The 24,033-nt window shown below is 50.7% G+C and overlaps 2 protein-coding genes across 4 annotated transcripts in view; one reads left to right on the top strand and one right to left on the bottom strand.

The window, feature by feature from the left end:
- Positions 1-6,497, top strand: part of CYTH3 (cytohesin 3) — a 90,659-nt gene extending 84,162 nt beyond the window's left edge. Inside the window, exons 10-14 of one of the 2 annotated variants that reach the window (XM_061210361.1) lie at positions 2,854-2,930; positions 3,031-3,102; positions 3,214-3,368; positions 3,499-3,594; positions 4,929-6,497. In XM_061210361.1, the coding sequence (XP_061066344.1) occupies positions 2,854-2,930; positions 3,031-3,102; positions 3,214-3,368; positions 3,499-3,571 (377 nt within the window). In that variant the 3' untranslated portion in view covers positions 3,572-3,594; positions 4,929-6,497. Of the gene's footprint in view, positions 1-2,853; positions 2,931-3,030; positions 3,103-3,213; positions 3,369-3,498 lie in introns of both variants that reach the window. The other variant, XM_061210360.1, reaches the window with a different exon arrangement.
- A 1,171-nt stretch (positions 6,498-7,668) lies between these two features.
- Positions 7,669-24,033, bottom strand: part of USP42 (ubiquitin specific peptidase 42) — a 41,264-nt gene continuing 24,899 nt past the window's right edge. Inside the window, exons 7-18 of one of the 2 annotated variants that reach the window (XM_061210052.1) lie at positions 23,420-23,490; positions 22,475-22,557; positions 20,347-20,458; positions 19,409-19,549; positions 19,122-19,222; positions 17,855-18,008; positions 15,426-16,142; positions 15,212-15,306; positions 12,051-13,514; positions 10,714-11,015; positions 8,662-8,705; positions 7,669-7,746 (exon numbers count right to left, since the gene is read on the bottom strand). In XM_061210052.1, coding sequence (XP_061066035.1) covers positions 8,698-8,705; positions 10,714-11,015; positions 12,051-13,514; positions 15,212-15,306; positions 15,426-16,142; positions 17,855-18,008; positions 19,122-19,222; positions 19,409-19,549; positions 20,347-20,458; positions 22,475-22,557; positions 23,420-23,490 — 3,248 coding nt within the window. In that variant the 3' untranslated portion in view covers positions 7,669-7,746; positions 8,662-8,697. The remainder of the gene's footprint in view (positions 7,747-8,661; positions 8,706-10,713; positions 11,016-12,050; positions 13,515-15,211; positions 15,307-15,425; positions 16,143-17,854; positions 18,009-19,121; positions 19,223-19,408; positions 19,550-20,346; positions 20,459-22,474; positions 22,558-23,419; positions 23,491-24,033) is intronic. The other variant, XM_061210053.1, reaches the window with a different exon arrangement.

Below are 24,033 nucleotides of genomic sequence, written 5' to 3'. Positions count from 1 at the left end.
GATTTTGTGCCTTTAACTGAGAGAGGATAAACATGGGCCTGGTGACAGTGTGACAGTGTGGCAGGCGTAGGGGTGTGCAACACCGGTCAGCTGTTCTGATCTGGGGTCTTGCTCTGACTTTTCTCTGGCTATGCCAGGGTTTGGAAGAGTTCTGGATCTTTGCCTAAAAACCCAGAACCGTAGCCTTGGACTTGAATACCTGAGTAACCTTCCAGAGGCACCAGACTTTGAGATCCCATCCAGCCTGTGGTCCTGGGGTGAGGGCAGAGGAAGGTGCCCAGAACAGCACTTGGGCCCTTCCCGTTGCTGTGTTGCCAGCAAGTGCCCCCCTCGGGATGGTGACGGCACAAGCGGTCCTGGCAGCTAGTGTGCCCCAGTGCCACTGGGGATGCGGCTGGCTCTAGAGACTGAACAAAATGAGTGACAATAGGCCTGTGACCTGGTTGAGCAGATAAGCGGGCCACAGCGTCAGTGCACAGAGCACCGTCACGAGCCGCAGGGCTGGCTGGCGCCCCGGGTCTGCTGCTTCCCTGCTCCCGAGGCCTCGCGCTCGTGTCCTCGTTAAGGCTACAGAGCTGGTGATGGCGTAGCTCACACCTGGAGCCCGGAGCCTCGGCTCCCGAGGCCGCTCTGCTTTCAGGGCTGTTAGCGTCCCCAGGGGGATCCCAGCACACTGGTGGCCCGTCTGCGCTCCAGACTCCCGCTAACAGTTCTGACGCTGGCCGAGCTGCTGGGAAGGGTCACTGGGTGTCAGTCCCCGAGGGACCGAGGAGGCGGTCTGTCTGCAGGAAGCAGATGCGGAGGCCGCGTTGGGTTGGGCCTGGGTGCAGCGCCTGTACTTGGTGAGGGCACGCAGCCCTGGGCCCCTGCATGGCCTGGACACTCGGGCAGAGAAGCCAGAATTGTGGCCACGCACGTGCTGGGATAGGAACGGAGAACACAGTGTGACCTTGCTTGGTTGTTTCTCATCGTGAAGTTAGAGGACACGGCTTTTTCGGGAGGCCCGGGTGCCCCACCAGAGCAGAGCTTGGTGGTGTCGCTTAATGCTGGTACAGTGAATACCATGTAGTCACTACGTTTTGCGAATGAGTCCGTTGTGTTAACGCAGACAGGAGTGCGGTCAGAGTGGGGCTGGCGTGGAGGAGAGGCGTGCGCAGTGAGCACGAGAGCGCGTGTCTGCTAACAGCCATGCCAGCAGCAGGGTGTTGACAGAGAGAAAGTGGGTGCTTATTACTGGTCAGGCGTTGCCGGGTTCCTTCCTATAGGTGTGTGTGTGTCCCGCGTCCTGAAGTCCAGCCGCAAACACGTGCATGAGCGGAGCCGCTCGGTCTCCTGCATCAAAACCTGCTGGGGCTCGGAGACCAAGAGTTTCACCACCAGTCACCCTGAGAAGGGGCCCGGGGCTGGGCTGGGCTCAGGGGTCAACGCAGACCACACGCCTCCATCTTGATGCCCACTGCCCCCGGCCCGAGAGGCTCCCCTGCTCTCAATAGCTGGACCAGGGATTGGGCTCCTCCAGACTTGCCACTGAACTTGGGCGCAGTGGGGTGGGAACCCAGGTACGAAGAGCCGAGAGGCCTTCCAGGGAACAGAGAGCCCTGACGAGCCTGCACGCAGGGTTCGGGGAGTGAGAACCCAGCCCACGGGTCCGAGAGACACGGGTTGGGGGACGCCTCAAGGGGATGGAGGCCTTGGCGGGGGGGATGAAGGCTTCTGATGGGGATGGGAAGCGAGATGGGGAGCTGGGGAATCTGGGGACCTTCCTTCAGGGCATGGCTGAGGCTGCCTCCCCGCATGGCCGCCCCGCATACCCAGCCTGCCTGCGGCCGTCACGAGGACAGACGTATCATCAGTGACGCAGGGGTGAGGGTCTCAGTCCCTGAGGACCCCTCAGTGGCACTGAATCTGCAGGCGGGGCTCCCTCCCTGCAGCTGGGTGTCCTCATGCGTGTCTCTTCCCCCCCCCCAGATCTCCACAAACGTCAGGCCCTTGTGCCTCGGCCCTCAGGGTGACCTTCATGTCCCTTCATGTCCCCCCGTGTCCCTGTCTGGGCTCCCCAAGCTCCTCACAGCAGGGACCGGGGTTTATGACCCTTGGCCATGAGGGTCTCGCCTGCCTGCACGTCCCCTGGGGAGCAGTGGGTCAGGGGAGCTGCTGCTTACCTCGTACCCGTGGATCGTGGGCATCTGTCACCAGGCTCATGTTTTCTCTTTCAGTTTTTGTTTTTAAACTTTGTATCAGGAGCAAAAACTAGAAATGGAAACCAGTTTGTTTCTGCTGTGTATTTGAGGGTAAAAGAGATTTTCTTTTCCATAGTGTACAGAGAGTAGGTGCAGATGAGCTCTGTGTGTGTGTGTGTGTGTGTGTGTGTACACGTGTGTGTCCCAGATCTTAAGAGATTAATTCAATCTAATAATTCCCTGGGCCAAGGCGTAATCGATTTTGATGGATCCCAGGGCCGCCTGAAGTCCTCAGTAATGTGATGATGGCCCTGACGTAACGGGATTAAGTCCTGGACAGACCGGCAGCGCGCTGACTTCATCCTGTTGTCATTTCCATGTGGGGAAATTAAGACCATTCATCACGACTAACTCTTCCAGGAAGCAGATTTGGGAAGCGCTCGGGTCATCTGGGTGCCGCGCAGGCGGGCGGGGTGCATGCGGGGCGGGCCAGGCAGCACAGCACGGCCAGCATTTGGCTGAGTGTCGGGCGGTATCGGGGGGCAGAATGTGAAACGTTTTCCACGAGGAAGGAAACTTGAAACCCAGCTCGGCCCCTGTGGCATTTCTGAAAAGCGCACTAACTTGTGTAGGGCCCGCTCCGCCCTGACTCACGGGGTCCCTCTGCTCTTAGGGGGGCGCGTGAAGACCTGGAAGCGGCGCTGGTTCATCCTCACCGACAACTGCCTCTATTACTTTGAATACACGACGGTAAGTGCAGGGCAAGTGCGGGGCTGCCCGTCCTCCGGGTCGCGTCGCGGGACCCTCCGCGGGTGCCGGGGGAGGCTGGCTGAGCGCTCTCCTCCCGCAGGATAAGGAGCCCCGGGGAATCATCCCGCTGGAGAACCTGAGCATCCGGGAGGTGGAAGACCCGCGGAAACCCGTAAGCTGGCTTCCCCGCCGCCCGCCCTCCCTCCCTCCCTCCCTCCCTTCCCCCCTCCCCTCCCCTTCCCTTCCCCCGGCGCCGGGTGACTGTCGTGTCTGTCTCCACCAGAACTGTTTCGAGCTTTATAACCCGAGCCACAAAGGGCAGGTCATCAAAGCCTGTAAGACGGAGGCGGACGGCCGGGTGGTGGAGGGCAACCACGTGGTGTACCGCATCTCGGCGCCCAGCCCCGAGGAGAAGGAGGAGTGGATGAAGTCCATCCGGTGCGCCTGGGCCCCCGGGGCGGGGGGCGGGACCGGGGGGCGGGGCCCGGGGTGTGGGTGGGTCATGGGGGGGGTGGGGCAGAGGGGGCGGGGCCTCCCCGCCTAACCGAGTTTCTCATTTTCCCCCCAGAGCGAGTATCAGCAGGGATCCTTTCTATGACATGTTGGCCACGAGGAAAAGGAGGATTGCAAATAAGAAATAGAGCTTTCCTGGCCTGAGCAGCAGGTAAAAGTAAACTCAAACCCCGCAGCAAAGAGTGACTGGGGGCCTCCCCGCGACACCCTGGACCCCCGGCCCGGCTCCTCAGGGACGGCGGCCCCCGCTGGTCTCGAGGGGCCTCACGTCGTCCCTTCCCGCCGCCCTCCCGGCGCTGAGCGCATCCTTCTCGAAGTCTCGTCCAGCAGCTGCGCCTGGTGGTTCAGCCGTGAAAATCCGCGTGGCAGACGCGGGGTCACATGTGCTACTTTGTGGCGGTGTTCGCCGTTCCGGAAGCCGCTGTTTTGTATCATAACAGGAAAGGAAAAGCTACCAGTTTTTTATTGGGTTTTTTTTTCTCAGATATATAGGATTATAGCTTTTATATGCCTTTTTATATTCTCAAATTATAATGAAAGATACTTTCTAACAGTAGTATTTTTAGAATGGCAGCTATAAATTTAACTTCTGGACACAAGAATATACTGTGCACTGAGAACAATTACATGTGTACACATATGCAGCCCCCGGGGGGCTGGGGGGGCACCCCGCTCGTGGGGGGAGGCCCAGGGGAGCTCCTGGTGGAGGGAGGCGCACGTGTCCTTGACAACCAGCACTGGGCGGGGTAGGGCGGAGTCCAGTCCTCTGGGACCGTTCAGCTCAGACTTTGTGGTCCCACAGATACTTTCTAAAGAGGCAAATCGTTAAAATATAAATTTCGGTTTGGGGCATTTATCCTGTAACTTCTGAATCCCAGGATAGACAGCGTGTATGTTGGACCACATGAAACTGCTCATGTTTGACCGTTGCTGATCATGCCCACAAACAGCAGTGTCCTGTGGTCCAACTGAACACGTGGTTCAGACCAGCTGTGACCAGACTTCACTACTTAAAACTTGTTGGCAAAACGAATGCTTAGAATAATTTGACCAGATTTCTTAACTTAATGAGTAGACATGTAAGGAGATAGAGATAACCTTATTCCATGTTTTCAGAGATTTGATCTTCCGTTACGGGGAGGGAAAAGAGCAGGCGGGGGGGATGAAGAAGTGGAGCGCTTAGGCTTTTCTGTAAATAGTTTAAAACCCCAAATATGCACTGGTGGTGGGACTGCTGAAGATCGCCGACCAGGAGGTTGTCAGGTTGCTGGTGGCTGAATGAGAGGTGCTCAGTCGTGCGCTAAGGGCAGGCTGGAGCTGGGCCCCAGCACGTCACAGAACTGGCCCAAGGGTGCACAGGTGGGCCGGCCGAGAGGCGCTGGGTGCTGGGACATTCGGGGCTGGTGACAGTTGCCTTTTTATTGGGAGCTTTATTTCCGCCGCCAGGACCCCCGCATGTAATACATAGGACCCCCTTGCCCACAGGGGCTGTTCCGGTGGAGAGTCCCTCCCCTGCAGGACCTCCTTTCCCTGCCCCAGCAGCGAAAGCACTCCCTCCGTGTGCACACTTGAGAGGTCATCACCTCTCCTGTGCAAAAGCAGAGTCGGAGAATGACAGCCGCAGGCTGTACGCACGTACGTGGAGATGTGAAGGGCAGAAGGAACCGCTCCTGGGAGCTGCCTCGATGCTGAGACTGAACGGCTGTGGGCCCTTGGCCTCGGTGCAGCTGACCTTGACGTAGCGCTAAGTCACACCAGACTGCAAAGGGGTCTGCACCCAGGACTCTTCAACATGCATCAAACTAATTTTTTTGGTTCATTCCCAAGCTTTTAGGCTTTGCTACTGTACTGATACCTCAGATTCGAACCTCTAGTTTTGAGAAAGGCAAGTCAGCATTCTTGAAACGCGTGACTGGCATATATGCAACTCTGGCCCCAGTCTTCCGTGAAAAGAGACGCTGCCCAGACCACCAGACCAAACACTGCTGACGACGACCCGGCAGCGCCCTCCCCTCGGGCTGACCCCGTACCCGGGCTGCTTGGGGCGCCGGCTCCATCAGGATTTTGTGTGGAATAACCGGTCTCTCCTTTGTCTGACCCAGGTAGGACCCTGGGGATACAGGGCTTTCTGTCTTTCGGGTTTGCCTCAGGGTGGGGCTGGGAGAAGTGAGCGTAAGGAAACAAACACCTGGAAGAAATCTGTTCCTCTGGCCATCTGTGAAGGAGCCTCGCCTGATGGCTATTTGCCCGGAACAATGCAGAAGGCCATGGTGCTCAGAATCTGTGTCACTTGCCCTTGGAGTGTTACGTGAAATCGTGTAACTCCAGGTTTTGTGTGACAGCGTTAACCTGACGGGGCTGTGGGGTGCGGGCCCGGCTGCCTGGACCTCAGCGTGGTCCCCTGTTCATCCCCCTCCCCACTCCCCCTGTCTGTGCTCAGTGCTTGAATTATCAGTCCCAACTCTGGCCAAAGAGCTCTCCTCCAGAGACGGAGGGCAGGAGGCAGGGAAGGGGGTCGCTGGGCGGGAGACGGCGGCTTCCACAGCCCCACCGGCCCCCGTTAACGTGTGGGGTTTAATTGGCCCACCCTGGACCCAGACAAGCAAGTGTCTTCAGGATCACGGAACAGTTTTGAGCAGTTTAATGTGGTACCAGACTGAGTCCAAATAGGAGCTATTTATAGATGAAGCAGCATTTAATGCTGCATATAAAGCAATGCATATTTTTCAAGTTACAATGCATATATCTACATAGATGTGCTTTGCTGAGAAGTTAGGTCTGTTGTAGACCAGAAACCACACATTGTGATTTCTTGTTTTATTTTTTTCTTAGAAAACATTTCTATTTACAGTAAATACAGTTAATATGTAAATAATGTACATATATAATATGACTTCTGGAGTGTTTGTTATTCAGTGTATATACTCCAACTTGCATGAAGAAATACCCTATATCTATTGATATTTTGTAAAGTGGATGGTGAAGTTGGAGAGTTGTATGGCTGTCAAATTGCAAATACTGTGTTGGTTAAATAAAAACGCACTGTTAAAACAAGATTGCCTGTGACTGGGTTCTTTAAAGTAGGGAGACTGTCGGGTCCAGCAGCCCACACCTGACTCTCCCTCACCCATTTGGGGTCTGCACCTCTCAGTCTGGGACTGACAGCCCGTGGCTTGAGCTTTAGAGGTTTTAGGAAAGTGACTGCAAAGAGAAAGAAGTCCATGAGAAGTGTCTTCTGTAAGCAAACGGGGAAAACAGCAGTAAAAAAAATAAGACACAAAAGGTTTAATTTGCTGCCATTTATATACTATATAAATTTTACATGCTGTATATTTACAGTGGGGCAATTGCTTTTTTAATCTTTAAAAAAACAAAGATCAAACTTTAGACATCTCTGAACAACACAAACTGTATAAACCATACAGATTATTCAGATACAAACTGTATTAAATACAGTTTTCCCCACTCCAACTCCTGATGCAGGACCAGTGAATTATAAGTGTATCACAGTTTGATAGCATATCCATATTAAAAATAAAATCACAGTATGATTTTTGTCTGTAACTAGAAACTTTAAGGGACCAAGCTGACAACTCAGACTCCAATATCATAGTCAAGACAAGAGACACTGTATAAAAAAGTGTTGTTATGTAATAAAAACATACTGTAGGCCTTACAAATAATGTTCGGATTATACATTCATAATGTAAATACTCATCATAACTGGTAAATTGATTGGAATAGTTCCACAAAGTTCAAAAACAGAACTTGTCTATAAAATACATCTTCAAATCTTGAATACAACTAAAATATGAAGCAAATTAGTTTCTAGTATCAGACATTACAGAAAACAGACTGCTCTCAAGTCGAGTTGAGAGCTTGTGAATCTTTAAATAAGTTTTTAAATTAAATATACACGCTGTCAGTTTGTACTTGTACTAATTCCATGGTTTCCCGGTTGGTCTTGCACCGGATGTCCAGCTTGGAGGAGCATTACATGGAACACGAGTGATCAACCTGAGTCTGTGATTAAGCAGCATTTGAGATGTTCTAGTCCAGGGCGTTATTTTCAATGTGATTTATATACACAGTATTATTTTACAATGGTCAGCAGTTGTAGAAAGTGTTCATCCATTTGGAATAAGGGTAATTAAGAAAAGGTAAAAACTAAAAAAAAAAAGTCCTCCATGGTAAAATCTGTACAGTATTTACTAAAGAAGCACCACGCAGATTTGAACAAAGTTATTTTCTCTATTTATAATTTAAGCTGGGTTGGGGATGGCTTCTGTTGAACATGTTGAATCTGAAAGACAAGAGGCAGCGGGCGTTAGTTGGTCCAGAGGCAGGAAGTGGGAGCCCAGCGCCCCATGAGCCCCGGGGGGGGGGCCTTCTCGTCTTCATTGACGCCCTCCCCTTAGCAGGCGCCCCCAGGTCTCCCCGCGGGCGGTGAAGGAGCCGGCGGTGGCGCGGAGGCCCGCGGGCAGGGCGCCCTCTGCTGGGCGTGGTCCTGCCAGCCCGGCCGCCGCGGAGCCGCCGCAACCCAGCGATTCCCTTGCTCTAGGTAGGAAGAGGCTAATTCCTTAACGTGGCTCGGGTCTTCCCATTGAGGACACGCTGTAAAGCGTGTTAAATCAACTGCAAGTTAATCTCCTGCAGACAGTTCACTTAAACCCCCCTTGCCGACTACCAGAAGTTACACGTTTGGACGAAATTCCCTCCGGAGAGCAACCCCGCAGGTGCAGCACGCCCAGGACACCAACCCCGCCTCCCGGGGCCACTGAGTACGAGGCCAGGAGGAAATGACACTCCAGGTTTTGATTTGCTGTAAAAAAGCACCCAAAACCCATTCCGATCAAACCAAGCCCGAGCCCTTTCGGTGCGCGGGGCGGGCGGAGGGCGGCGGGCGGCGGGCACGGGAAGGGCTCCCCTCTCTCGGCCCCTCAGGTGGGGCTGCGAGAGGACATGGCTTCTCCATCTTTTAAATGTTTATCAAATGACTTGATTCTGAAGCTTCTGACCTGCCCTCACTTTCTTACAACGAGGGAGGGAGGGAGGGAGGGAGCAGAGCGACTCTCTGACTTAAGGGGCCCAAATCCCACCCCCAGGACTGACTCCCCACCTGCTACCCCCGAAGCCGAGGCCCAAAGCTCCCTCCTCAGGGCCCCTCAGCGGCTCTACAAACAAACAGGAAGAACATACTGAGACGAAAAGAGCTTACCGTAACTAGTGAATTTTTTGTTTTGAGGCCACGTTTTCAATCACCTAGAAAGCAAAGGTTAGGAAACATTTTAATGATGGTTTTGCAAAACTTTTAGTGCCTACGCTCTGTGTGCGTTACGTGACTACACTCAGAAGCAGTCCTCAGTAGCTTAATGTCTGTTGCCTGAAATCAGTCCTACACAAGCTGTGTCTCCAAGTGCTTCACTGAAAACAAGAGTTGAGGTGACAACTGAGGGCCACGTCCCCTCGGGCATAGTCCACTCTGACCCCAGTAAACCCATCAGCATTTCAACATTAGGTGAGAACAGATCTTAGGCCAAAGAAATCGAGAGCTTGATGGCGCCAGAGAACAGGAGTCTGGAAGAGAGGTCAGTGGCCAAGGCACCAGGACAGACACACGCAGGCCAAGACGTCTGGCCTCCACCAGCCGACAGCGATGCTTGGCCTGGGCCCGAGCAGGTGGCCCTTCCCGGGAGGTCAGGACGGGACGGGCGCCCGAGCCAGGAGCATACCAGTCACTGGGCGCCATCAGATCGAGGACAGGAAAGGGGCCACCCCCCTGCCTGCAGCCTCTGGAGACGCGCGCCTGGGCCACCACATGCCCACTACTGGGCTTTGCACGCCACCTACTGTCCCCCGAGCCAGCTCTGCGGGTGCGCTGGCGGCCTCCAGCTGTGGTCCTCACCAGAGACCTGCAGCCGGAAGGGGAAGATTCTGGCAAAAACGTAGAATCCCCGCTGACCTGCGCCAAATGCACACGAACAGCCCGTCTCCACTTCGCCCCAAGCACCAAGCAGACATCAGCAGGGACTCATCCCCAGCAAGTGCCTTCCCCGAATCGCTGAACTGTTCATGGGAAACCAGTGCGGAAATGCAAATAATTCCCCTCTTAACAAACACAGAGAGCAAACCCGCCGGTAGCTTCCCTTTCCCGCCGCCCCTACGACTCGTCACCCACTCCGCGCGCCCCAGCATCCCCCCCGCCACTCGGGAACACGCCACCCCTTCTGCTCTCTGCTCCTCCCGAACGCCGGAGCACGGTGCGGCCACCTGTCCCTCCTCCACCAACCATCCTGGGACCGGGCCACGGGAAGGGACAGGGCTGCCCCCGAACAAACGACACCTCACCCGGGTCCAGGACGCAGTCGAGAACCCCGTGGCCCCTGGGCATCTAGGACAGCGGAGAGGGTCGCGAGGGTGCGCCTCAGAGGTCCAGGGCGAGGCCAGCAAACCTGTCCCCGTGGACGGGCGGACGGGCGGGCTGGGCTGGGCTCATGGCGGCTCTACAGACACCTCAATTTCACATGATTTTCATGTGAAATGAAATATTCTTCTTTTGACTCTTCCAACCATTTAAAAACGTCAAATTCTTCCTTACCGTCAGGCCGCGCAAAGGCGGTGGCCAGTCCAGCCCTGCCCTAGGCCCCCGGCCCCCTCAAATACGCTCAGCACTCCTTCCAGGGTCGAAGGTCATCGGAACAGATGAGGAAGCAAGGGGGGCTGCTTTCAGAGCAATCAGAGTAGAAAAGGCTGGGAAGTTACAAGGGAAGACAGAACTGTGCAAAGCAGACAAGAATCCCAGAGCCCAGAGGCCTGCAGTGACCCAGGGAACCCCGTCAGGAGCCCGAGCCCCACCAACCCAGGCCTGAAGCGTGACGTCCAGGGAGCCAGTCACCAAACTGAGTTCTAGGTTCTACTCCCAATGCCAAAGGCTTAAGGATTCTGGAGAGAAAGAATGTACCACAACAATATTTCTATCAAAAATGGCTTAAAAACAGAAGTTCTGGTCCACAATCAGACACTCAGAGCCATAAATTCCAGAGGTTCCCGGTTCCGCGTAACTCAGGTCTCCAGTAAGCGCCGAGGCGGCACGGCTAACCATTGAGACCGGCCACAGCAGCCTCGGGCCAGCCGTCGGGCAGAGGACACAGGGCGGGGAGCTCAGAGGGGACTTAAACCTTCTACGCCCTTTGAGGCTCCTTCCCTGTGTTAACCACCCTTTCCAAAGAAAAGAGTTTCTATATTCGCAGTTCCAAGTATGTCCTCTTACCCTGGCCACAGTCAGACAGATGACACCTGTCATCCCTGGTTTCCATCCAGAAATGTTTTGTTTTCTCACGGAAAGGTCCCACACCCTCCAGAGGCTGGCCGTCTGTGAGGGGGAAAGCGCTGTCCGCTCTCCGGAAATGGTCCACAGTCTCACAGCTGGCGGCCTTGGGCAAGTGTGGTTCTGAATCTCTAACCAAGTCCTCCGATTTCCTTGAGTGCCTCTTCTTCTTCTTCTTCTTCTTCTTGTGTCTGTGGAGGTCAGCGTCAGAGTGCGCTACCGAAAGGTCTGAGTCCTGCTGATGCCTGCGGAAGAAAAAGCCAGAACTCAAACCACCGGAAAAGCAAACCACCCCAAAGAGAACTGGTCTTTGACTTTGATTTATACCCACTACTGTTGACACTCATTACGTGAACACAGGTAAACCCTTATCTAATGAAAAATGCGTTGTTTTCATTGTAATAATTTTTTAAGTCTGGGGTCATAAATTCACCAATTTCAACCTTTCCCCACCGATGCCCTTCAGCTTTGTTTGGGAGGGGAGCTATGGCCAAAACACCAGAGGAAGGATTTCGTCAATTTTTCCTGAAACTAGTGGCTGAAGGAAAAAATATTTTTGCCAGGTGTCTCAGGCACGTAGGAGAGAAGGAGGTTTGATTTCCTCTTCCTTCAAGTAACCACTATTTACCTGTGCCTTCTGGTAACCGTCTCACAGGGTTTCGATGTTAAGAGGCCCCCGTGTGTACAGCACACAAGGCGCAGTAACTGTGTGTGCCCACCCCTCTCATCGTGGAGAAGTCATTTTCAAGAAAACTACTGACCAATTTAGCTTTTTAAAAATACAAAAACAAATGTCCCAACGAGATTTCAAACTGAGAAATGGAGATAGAAAACTAGACAGAGGCAAATGCAACAAATGATGTGTCTCAGCCCTTTGGGTCACAGGCACATTCAATAGGATGGCGGCCTCCCATTTCCTGCCACGCGGCAGCCACTGAGGTTCAAGGAAGTATCAGCAGACGTGAAAATATAACTACATCTGTGAATAAACATATTAACAATCACTGTGAAGTCAACGAATCCCAAGTTTTATCTACCAAACACTGCACACTTACTCCTAGAACTTAAAAAGCACTAACTGAAAACGGCAATATCATCTTAAAAGATGGTTTTCGGGCATTTCAAAATACCATGAAATAAGATCCAGCTTGACACAGAGCTAAGTTTTAGGAATCTATAAAAACAGGGAAGTCCAAAACCCACAGAGATAAAAAATACAAATCAGAGTCACATACACAGGACACAGCCCTTCACCTGTCACCAAGCACACACACCCTCACCTGGAATCTCGGTCTCGGTGTTTGTCTTTGGATTTCTTTTTCTTCTTTGATTTTTTGTGCTTCTTCACTTTAGGCTCCTCTAAAGGATCCTTTTGTAAGCTTCTCCAGGCTTTCTTTTCTACGTGACTGTCATCATTCCCTACACTACCGTACCTCCGTTTTCGTGACTTGACGTCTTTGTGTTCGTGAAACCGACCGGCGAGGTCACAGCTGCTGTCTTCAGCCCCCAGCGCAGCCTTGTCATGGGCGTACTTGTCAGCGGGGTGCGGAGGGGGCGCGTGGACCAGGCCCGCCCGGGGGCTGCTGAAGCGGTGCCGGTCCCTCTCTTTGGCCGCCGGCTCGTAGACCTTCCGGCCTCTGTAGTGGTCCTTGTAGGGCCGGCCGCCGTAGGGCCCGGCTCGGTCGTACTCTCGCTCGGCGTGGAAGGGCCTCCAGTCCCGCGGCTCGCGGGCCGGGTACGGGGCGCACCTGTCGTGGGGGTACCTGCACCGCCCCCAGCGCATCCTGTCTGGGTAGTGCTTCTCCCGGGCCCAGGCGTGCTCGCCCTCGCCGTGGTGGTAGCGGCCCCACTCCTGGTCGGGGGCCCCCCTGCTCCGGGAGCGCCGGTGGCCGGACCTGGCCAGGGACCCGGGGCAGGGGGCGTGCGGGGCCGCGGCGCAGGGCTCGGGCCGCTCGGACCGGGGCCGCTCCCGCCCGTGGCGGGGCCGCTTCCGGCGATGCTGCTCCTCGGTCCTGCCCCTGCTCGCCCGCGCGCGCTCGCCGCTGGACGACCGGTCTCGCCGGCTGCGGTAATGTCCTCGGTCCACCTTTCTGAGGCTGCTGATTTTTTCCTGCACTGGACAAGCCTCCTGGACCTTCTGCCCGGCCTTACCGTCTTCACCTCTCTCACCGTTACTTTGCTCGGGGACCCCCTCTGGACGGTTTTCTGCGATCCTGTCTAATTGCGGAGAGGGCACCCCATCTGCGGACACCCCTGTGCTTTGAGGGGGACCCTCCACATCCGTGCCTCTGTCCCGACTGCTGTGACCCAAGGGCTCAGGCTCACAGTCGCCCTCGGTACGTGACAAGGGACTCGGGCTCAGCCTCCCCGCTGCTTCCGCTGCCGCCGGGTCCTGGGGACGCTCTGGTAACGTCCCTTTCACGTCCTGGGACGGTTTGCTCTGATCGTGTGTTAAATTCCCAGGGTCACACGGTTTAGGAAGCTGATCGTCCCCGAGGGTATCCTTGTTGGTGTTACAAAAGGTGTTGATACCCGGCAAAGCCTCCTCGGGTTTTGCCAAAATGTTTTCAGAGACTTCTTCTTTGGTAGGTTTGATGCTGGGGTCCGAGGGCGACAAAACCTTCTTGAATTTGCTGCTAAGGCTCGTGACCAGCTCCAGGTTCTCACGGGAATCGGGAGCGGAGCTGCCAGCCTCCAGCTCAGCCTCAGGGTCCTGCGGAGGCCCCTCCTCTGTCCCAGTTGTACTGCAGCCCCACCGAAAGAAAGAAAGAAATCAGCCGTTTACTTGTTTGCTTTCTGGCTTACAGGGACAAACACTTGAAATCGTTCGTTTACTAAATATTTTATGGCTTTACTACATCTGGTTTAAACCTAAAACTGGGCTTATCATTTTTGGAAACTTCAAATTTTCTCATTAAATAAAAATGTAAAAATGTGTATCAAGCCTACCCCATTTTTCAGCAATAATAATTCTGCAATTCTAGGCGCCTTCTGTTTTCAGATATACTTCTAATTCTTAATAACTAAGTCTGGACCATCAAAAAAGTCAAATAACGATGGGGCTCTTACTTTTCCTCTGGATCCCTTTTCTCTGAATTTTCCTGGAGCCTCGGAGCTAGAGTAGCTACCTCCAGACAGAGCCAAGAGCTCCCTGAATTACCTACAAATTGTGAGGAATCACTGAGGCTTTAGAAACACTTTCTGTAGTAAAAGAACTCTGCCTTGCTTTTGATGGAGTCTCGAAGTTAATGAAAGCTGCCAGAAAGCAAGAAAAACCCTAAAGCGGGCCCGCTTTGCAGCGGGAAAATATCTGGGAGAGAGAAGACATGTGTGGTCTCGAGCGTGGCAGTGACGTGTTCAAGGCCGCACGTGAGGTTAGGAAACGTGCGTAGCTGGGGACTGACTGCTTATACAATCACCTGTCATAATTCTCACGCACGTTACATTTGAAGACAAACCAAGCCGGACAAGGATAGAGAAAGGAGGACAGCCATCCTGCCAGGGACTGAGTGTTCAAGTGCCCCCTCTTCACGGTCGACTGGGAGTGCGTGCTCTTTGCTCGTTTTTCTAAGTGAGCATTTCTAACAGTGGTTCTTGGTGAGGGCACGCCCTCCGCAGGGCCCTTCTGAAACGTGGGGTGCATTTTTGAGTTAGCCCCACGATGGGGGAGCCTCACCAGCACCAGTGGGTGGGGGCGAGGCAGGCGGCCCCACAGAAGAGCCCACATCCCAGCGTTCACGTGGGTGAAAACCCCGCCTCTATTACTGGCCGTTTCACAGACACCGCTAGGGTGTCGATCTCAGGTTGGTCAGAACTTGGCCACAAGTGGTCCACCAGGAGGACGTCACGGCGCTGACATGCGTGATGTGACCTGTGCGTGGCGCCGAGCTGCTGGCCCAGCCCGTGTCCTGCGGTGGCCCCGCCTCCCGGCTTGTTGGCATGGCGACATGCCACTGCCTTCTGACCCTTCCTTCTACTCCCGTTACATGACGCTGAGGTCAACGCACTGACTTCTTTTTTTTCTTTTTAAGTGTGGAGACAGACCATCTTAACTAGGAATTTAATTCAGACTTCTGAAGGGAGCAAAACAAAGTCTTCGCTACTGGACAGTTGAGAAGCCCTGCGCCACCCCCTTCACACCTCCTCCGGCGCCTGTCACGCGGAGGGCTGAGTGGGACGGTGCCGGCAGGAGGCTCTGCCGGGGGCTGAGGACGAGCCCCAGAGAGGAGGCCCTGCGGGAGGGGGGGGCGTCAGCTGGACTAACAGACCCTGTACATGTTTACTTTACTTTCTTAAAAGGAACATGAACGAGTTCGACAGATCGTTATTCAAATCATTCCAGGGTCCAAAAGGTTCACCGAGACTTCCGCGAGCAGCCGCACCCACAGGCCCTGCTGTGACTCCCCGGCCCGCGTCCCACAGCCTTGGGACAGTATCCTACCTCGTCTCATCTGTGGAGCCTTTCCCTTTGCTGCTGAGTTTGAAGGTCTCTAAGATTTTGTCTTCTGGGAGAGGTGGCAAAGGAGCAGGCATCAACTACAATAAAAAAACAGAGATATTTCAGCTCCGGGGGCCACCTGAAACCCAGCCACGTGACCCGCCGGACACGAGGGTGGAAGCAAAGCCCGCCCCTGCCCCGCCCGGTGCGGGCTCACCTTCCCAGGGAGACCGTTTGCCTTAGAAAAGGGGTTTTCTGAGTGCAGAGCAGGCTGGACTTGGCAGGTGGCAGCATCCGAGGGCAGGCCGTTTTCTTTCGGGTCACTGTCCGTACTGGTAGCACCATTTAGAGCCACGGGCTCTCGGAGCTCGTGCGGAGAGGCCCCGACATCTTCGGCCTCCGGAGCAGGGGCGCGCGCACTCTCGGGGGGACCGAGACCGTTCTCCTTGCCGAGGCCCTTCGCCTCCTCGTCGGACTCTTCGGACGACTCGGCGCCGTAGGGGACCAGCACGCCGGAGCTCAGCTTGGACCTGCCGTTCATCATAGGCTCAGGGCAGGACTCCCTCAGGGTGATCTGCTTTGTTACCTTACTAGACGCGGGCATCGTGGGGGCACTCGAGGTAGACTGTATTGCAGAAGAAGTGGTAATGGTAGAAGAGGGGGCAGGCTTGTTAGGGCTCTCCAAAGAATTGCTGTGAAGGGTAGGCTGAGACTGACCTTGGCGCACAGGTAACTTGTTGTGAATACTGATCGTGATTTTCTGTTTCTTGGGATGTTCTGGAATAACTGAGGGCCTGTTAACTGACCAGTTCTGAACAGACGTTGAGGCGTTAACAGGGCCAGTCCTACTGACATTGGAATTCCCGTTAGGACTTGACATGGAGCTGCTCGGCGTTTCCTTCAAGGGCCCCGTCCCATTTAGATGAGGTGGGTTCTGGAAACAAGCAGACCACAGCCAGGTGAGCGCTCCAGAAACAGTCGCACACTCAGCAGCCTGAGGCCGTGGGCCTCTCCCACTTCGGTTTTCTTTTTCTTTTGTGAATCACAAGTTTCCCGCACCTAGAAAGCCCTCCCCCTCTCCTGTGGGCCTGCCCACCACAAACCTTTCGCAGGGCACAGTTTTCTGAGAATGAATTTCTGGTGAACAGGGACCACTCTTTTTGTCAGAGAACAACACCCAGACCAAATTCTTCCTGCTCCAATTTGACAGAAAGAAGCAGGTTCCTTTGGGCATGGAGTCACACAGGTTCTCCTTGGATGGTTTCCGGGGAGCCCACCGCAGTCCGGGCAGAAGGGGGTGCCAGCCACGGGGAACTCCCACGGGCCAAGGGAGCGAGGGAACAGGCACGTGGACAGACACACTCACTAAGCCATCCCTGCCCCCATCATCTCCGACTCCTACTCGAGCAGTTATTTTGCTCCAGATCCCAACTTTTGCCGCTATAATCCAGAAGTTGCAAACTGGTAGTCATGGGTGAATTCTGACTCACAGATAAATTCTGTTTGGTCTTCAAAATGTTTTCTTAAATATCTGAATTAGTTGCTATCCTAACACGGGAAGGCTTCGTAGTTTAAAAAAAAAAACAAAAACCAAAAAACCTCTTGAAAAAGCAACAGCAGTGGCCCCTCCACACAGGGCATGTGCTCTCCAGCTGGCCGTGTCCTGAGGCCTCACGCAGGCAGAGCCCAGTGCAGGACCTGCTGCCTTAGCTCCCTAAGCCACTGAATCTGTGATTCCCTATCAAACTGAAGGCTGTTACGACACTATGGTACAGGTGACAGGATTATTCCAAGATGTATACAGGCTATTCCAGCAAGTCCAACATGTCCACAATCTCAACACCTACGTCAAGCAAAAGGCAGGCCTCCACTGAGGACTCGGGGCTTCACGCGAACCAGGCGTACCTTCCACTCCCCCCGAGAAGCCGTGAGGGAGCGTGACCAGGCCCAGCCGGACGGCAGACAGAAAACGCCACACGCCTGAAAGGGCTAAACGCATACGACTGAAGTGTTCTTTTTGTAAAGGCATCACTTTCCTGGAGGCCAGCATTAATCAAGAATCCCCAAATATTTAATCCATTAAGTGAATGGAAGTCCAAGGTGGGAGCTAAAATCTCTAGCGTTTAAACAGACTTACACCAGACTTTCTTCTTGATCATTGTGTTCATACTTGGAGATTTTCTGTATATTTGAAATATAATAAACAGCTTGAATAAACCTTTTGGCCAAGAAATTCAGTTGTAGATGAGGTCATGACAACTACTGCAATGTTAACTAGAGGGCTGGAAAGATGAACATAAAGATGACATTCTGGGCTTCCCTGATGGCGCAGTGGTTGAGAATCTGCCTGCCAATGCAGGGGACACGGGTTCGAGTCCTGGTCTGGGAAGATCCCACATGCCGTGGAGCAACTAGGCCCGTGAGCCACAACTACTGAGCCTGCGCGTCTGGAGCCTGTGCTCCGCAACAAGAGAGGCCACGATAGTGAGAGGCCCGCGCACAGCGATGAAGAGTGGCCCCCGCTTGCCGCAACTAGAGAAAGCCCTAGCACAGAAACGAAAACCCAACATAGCAATCGATCAATCAATCAATCAATATATCTTTAAAAAAAAAAAAAAAAATGACATTCTACCCGGGGAACGTTACCTTCATCATGTGAGAAGGAAGCTGTGGTCCGATAAACCCGGATGCTGCCTGTTTGTTGCTGACAACCCGCTGGCTGATCACCGGTCGGGGAGAGGACTGGCCAGGGCTGTGGGCGGAATGAGTAAGTTCACCTCCATTTTTCACATCGTGGGACCTGGGGACAGAGAGTGACAGTGCTCAAGGTGACATGGGACATCTCCCCAAAGGAGATTCACGTACACCCCACCCTCAGGTAACAGGTGACACGATGCGCAGAGCTACACGCAGGGTCCCCGTCAAGTCCGGGCCAACGCCAGGTGCTCGGATCGGGAGATAACAGGGTCACTGGGCAAACGGTATTTTGAACTGTGGATTCTGAGGATGCCACTATCTGAAAGCTACTGTTCTTTACTTTTTAATTTTTTGAAAGGTATTTTTCTTTTCCATTTTATTTCTATTTTTCTAATTATAAATACATACCATTGTAGAAAAATCTGTAATATCCTGAAAAGTTAGAAACAAAAACACTGTGCCTCCCCTCACTGCTTCGAGGCGTCCACTATTCAGATTTAGTGGATTTTCCTCCAGGCTTTATTTAGCCTGTACTGATTTCTTCAGTATCAGTGTGTAAAATTTCAAACTGCTTTTCCTCCATATATGGAGCACTCTCTCGTATCATTTTAAAAAGCTTTATAAAAATCACTTTTAACAGCTGCATTGTATTCCATCATATGGATTTGCTACAATTTATATGATCTTCTGCTATTGATGGAAATTTCATGATGTTCTTAATTTCCAGCTACTACAAATGAATACACCGGAGCGCACATCAGACTGCTCCAAGGCCGTACATTTCCAGAAACGGAATCAGCGAGTCAGAATATGCAGCAGCAGCAGGGTGCTGGTGCTGGCCCAGGCCTGGCCCAAGGAGGTGGCTGGCTGCCTGTGCTCGGTGGTTGAGAGGTGACCATGCCCAGGTACTCAGGAGTCCCCTTCTCCAGGCCTCCGCTCACTGCCTCCCAGGCCCCCTGGCCCACCCGGTTTGCCACCAGCAGCAGAAGCCCACCCTCGGAGACTACCGCCTTCCCTTTCTTCTGCATGTTTCTTTATTAACCTGCCGAAGAGCTGGGAGCTAAAGCAAACTCATGATCCACACTGAAAACCACCTTCCTTACTCTCCCCACCGTCGAGATGCTGTTTAAACAAACAATATTGAATTTAAATATGTTGATGAGAGGAAGAGAGATGACATAACAGAAAAGATGAAAATTTGCTTTCCTGACAATACCTGATATAAAAGAGAACATAAGCTTGTTGACTGAGTACCGATCTAATATCACTGGTAGATACGATGGAGTCATTCATTTGGTACCAGAGGCCATTGCTAGCCTGCAAAACAGCCAATAAAAGAGATATTAGATACAATTAGGTAAATAGGGAACACCAATCCAGAGACGTAAGAAAAATGGGCTTTCACATTTTAACTGTAAAAGCCCCACCTTTCCTCCCCAAAATGCCAGGGCTATCTTACAGTGTATTGTAAAAATAGTTATTAGCAAAATCCACAGAGCTTACTTTTATGTAGCAGAAGTAATGGCCAGCATGGCAATTAAAACCAGTGTGTACCAGTACTGCATACAAAACATAAATGATCGGTTCTCCGTTTGGCTGAGACATATACGGTCGAATATCAAGATACTCAGGATATTTCACATCCTACACAGGAATGGAAAGAGGAAAAAGGAACATCATTTCTGAAGGTGCAGGTCATCCCATGTGCACAGGCACAGGAGACCCCAGAGCACTGCACCCTATGTTCTGGCAGAAACCCAACACACTGAACCTCATTTCAAAAGACAGAATTAACCTGGAGCACACCTGAACCTAAGTGTGTTTAATGCAATCCCACTGTATTCTTTATTTCCTTTAAACAAATAAGGATCCACATTAAGTGAATCCTCCACATCCATCAAAGGAGACAGTAACAATCACAACTCTGGATTGGAGAGTCCAGACAGTCTTATTTTTATTTTTAACAATTCAGGAACAGATTTCTTTTGCATGTTACTGGATTTCTGACCACTTTCAATCTTCAGAAAGTGGGAAGAAAATGGGAAAATTCAGTATACTACCAGTCAGAAAACAAATGAATAAACAAAATAAGCTCTGATGAAAGAATGGCAAGATCTGACTGGGAACCCTCTTTGGATTCAAATGACACAAGCTCACTCCCTGTAGCCACTCGTCACCTGCACTGACTATGAAGCCCAAATGAAGATAATAATCATCAATTTATCTTCAGAAAGTCTAGCCAGCTAAAGGACATAGAAAAAAACACATACGCTCATAAACACACATACCAAACTACTAGCTCAATTCTTTGACATTTTTTTCTACTACCAAGTGCTGGAAGAACTTAGAAAATCAGATAATAAAACTGTTCAATTTAGTTGCTGACACTTAAACCTTGAAAGGCTCAACATAAACGGTTATTAATAATATTATCTACATACCTTAGCAATTTTTCCACCAGTAAAATTTGCAAAACGTTTCAGAGAAAGTGTAAGAACATTAGAAGATCTGTGTATAGTGAACCTCTTTGAAGCTGGAACCATCTTTTTACACCTTGGAAAAAAACAGAAACAGATGTTTAAGAAGATTAATATGGGGTTTTTTAAATCTTTCCCTTGTTATTCCTCTGAAACATTCTAAATTAAGTTTCCAAAAGAAGGCTATGAGATGAGAAACACCACCCTTTTCAACCAACAGTGAAAATATTAAAATTTAAAGTATGGGGGAAACTGCTTAATTAGCATGAAAGAAAAAGATAGGACAGTTCTGAAATGTCAGGTATGATAGGTCACTGCTATTTTTTAAATTAGATTAATATGTTTCTCTCAATTCAAAACAAACTGAAAAACTGGCTGGTATAATACTGTGAAAACTAAGCCCAGATACAAAAGGAAGAAAGTAAATACTAGAAATGTCCATGAAGTTTAAAACAAAGAAGAAATCCCTATGGTCTTGGGAGGAAAGGGAGCCTTCTCCCCCCACAAAATGAACCCAGGCACACCTCATGTTATTACCCTTTGCAGATATTCCATTTTTCACAAATTGAAGGTCTGTGGCAACCCTGCATGGAGCAAGTCTACCGGCACCGTTTTTCCAAAAGCATTTGCTTACTTCGTGTCTCTGTGTCACAGTTCGGTAATTCTCACAATATTTCAAGCTTTTTCATTATTATTATATTTGTTATGGTGACCTGTGATCAGTGATCTTTGATGTTACTATTCTAGTTATTTGGGTATTTTTTAACAGTAAGTATTTTTAAATGAAAGTCTGTACATTGTTTTTTAGACATAATGTTATTGCACACAGACTACAGTATAGCGTAGACATAACTTTTCTATGCACTGGGAAACGAAAAAATTCATGTGATTCACTTTATTGTAAGATTTGCTTTATTGTGGTGGTCTGGAACCAAACCCGCGATATCCCTGAGGTCTGCCCATATTCAATAACAACGCTTACCTGTATTACCTGACTTAAAATGAAAATCTACTTAAAACATATGAAACAGGGCTTTCTTAAAATAGGCTCTCTTGGGACTTCCCTGGTGGTCCAGTGGTAAAGGATCCACCTTACAATGCAGGGGACGCAGGTTCGATCCCTGGCCAGGGAACTAAGATCCCACATGCCGTGGGGCAACTAAGCCCGTGCGCCACAACTACTGAGCTCGCACGCCTCAACTAGAAAGCCCGCGTGCCGCAAACTACAGAGTCCATACACTCTGGAACCTGCACGCCACAATTACGGAGCCCATGAGCCCTGGAGCCTGTGTGCCACAGCTAGAGAAAACCCACACGCCACAACTAGAGAGAAGCCTATGCGCCGCAACGAAAGATCCTGCATGCCGCAACTGAGACCCAACACAGCCAAAAATAAATTAAATAAATAAATAATGAATAAATCTTGAAAGAAAGAAGGAAAGAAAGAAGGAAGGAAAGAAGGAAAGAAAGAAAGAAGGAAGGAAGGAAAGAAAGAAAGGAAGGAAGGAAGGAAGAAAGGAAGGAAGGAAGGAAAGAAGGTAGGAAGGAAGAAAGGGAGAAAGGGAGAAAGGAAGAAATACACTGCCCCCTTTAAAAAAAAAATAGGCTCTCTTGACTCGATGGGGAAACATTAAAGAATAACTTAAATTCGAGGTTTCTAGCAGATACTGCCCCAAATCCTGGGAAACAGCCAGCAGTTAAGAGAGATCCTGAACTGCTCTGGGAGAAAGTGACTCCCCATCCACCCCAACCCTTTCACACAGGAGAGTCCATGTAATGCTGCTCCACACACACGCCACACGCCACCGCAGCCAAGCTTCACACGCGGCAGCACTAGCCCGTGGTGAGTGGATGACCTTGCCTCTCCATTCCCACCCACCTCCCCGGGAGCGAGGCTCCGTCTCCCACTCTTCAGTGCACTTCTCTGAAGAGTGTAAACACAGACACAGCGTGCCCCGGCCCTTGGGGAAGAGAGACCCCGGGTCTTCCCAGACGGTAACGGGCATCTAGCCCTGGGTTACGCAGACACACCGAACCCTTTCAAACCAAGCCTCCCCGCCCCCCATGCGGCCTCCAGCGTCACCCGTCATACTTGCTGCACTTGTACGAGTTTTCTCCATCAAGCTGTTCCGGCTTCACAAACTGCTCCAACGCCTTGTTGACGCTCTGAGCAGCCTGGGGACAGAGCAGCACCAACACCACATTACCACTCCCCGCCGCTTGTTGGAAAAAGAAAAAAGACGACTCGAAAGTATAAAAGCACATGTGAATTTTTATGTAAAAAGAAAATCTTCTTTCATTATGACATTCAGTTTTATATTAATACATGTACACACCAAGCTATTTCCCCTCCCATTAAAAAAAAGAGCAGATTAAAGTCAACAAAAATATGTGAAGAGGTTGCTTGCTGCAGCATTATTTAAAATAGTATAAAACTGGAAACAAAGGAAGTATCTACCAGCAAGGAATGAGGCATGTAAATCGGCTGAAGCATAACACACAGAAGGCCCAAGCAAAATGCAGTGAAGACAGGAAGTGGCCAAACAGACTGAAGGTACAAACCCATTTTTATAAACAGTAAACAAATACTCTGGAAGCAGTTTTTATCAAACTGTTAACAAGAGTACATTCTGAGGGACAGGATCTCACACGTCTCTGCAATGTTTCTCATTTTTATCATTAGTATTACACTTGTAATCAGAAAAACAAAAGCTTAAGACAACCAAAAATAGGAGTTTAGAAAATGCAAGAAGCAAAACAGGATCTAAAGAATAACAACCACTAATAGAGGCATCAGAATCTGGTTTTATTAAGATTAAGTGAAAAGTCAAAGGGTAATAAAATTATTAAACGTTTTAAGCTTTTTATGATGCCTAATACAAAGCTTAAATAATCTCCTCAAAATAAAGTCCTAGCATATTAAATTTTTCAATTTATATTCTCTAACAAGTGTAGTCTAAATTATGAGTGAACTATAAATACATAAAGTATGACTGACTTTTTTTAACTTAACCACCACAACAACTATCAAACTTACCTTTATCTCCAATGTTATATCGAGATATGGATCAAAAGTATCTGACACACCTTTGCAATTTAAACATTTGACTGAAATAAAAAGAAAATGCAAAGGATAAGCCAAGTATAATCAGTATGGCAATACCAACTACTGAAATGACGGAACATATAAATACTATCACAAAATAAAAAACACAAGGTACTTTTTTCTTCTATCACATCGGGCAAACAATTTTACTACTACACAGTGAGAGGCACTAATGTGATGCACGTTCACCGCTGGCTGGAGTGTAAACTGGCATAACCTCTTGGAAGAGTGACACAGCGGAGTCAAAGTTTAAAATAAACACACCCTTTGATAAGGAGATTCTAACAAATTATCCTGTGTATATACACTTTTACATGGACATAAAGGATGTGTATACAAGGATGTTCAATGAAGCACTGATGGTAACAAAAACAACAAAAATCAGAAACAATCTAAAAATTCCCTGACAGGGAACTAAAATAAATGGAATACTACTGCAACTGTGAAAGACTCCGTTAGACCTACGTGTGCTGAAACGTAAAAAGGTTTCCGATGTGAAAAGAAGCCAGTCTGCTCATGCACCGGAAACTACTGGAAGGGTAACC

Source organism: Eubalaena glacialis, chromosome 13 (assembly GCF_028564815.1).
Source record: "Eubalaena glacialis isolate mEubGla1 chromosome 13, mEubGla1.1.hap2.+ XY, whole genome shotgun sequence".
Classification (NCBI taxonomy): domain Eukaryota; kingdom Metazoa; phylum Chordata; class Mammalia; order Artiodactyla; family Balaenidae; genus Eubalaena; species Eubalaena glacialis.
The sequence above is the reverse complement of the archived record's forward strand: the minus strand, read 5'-3'. Positions and strand labels throughout refer to the sequence as shown.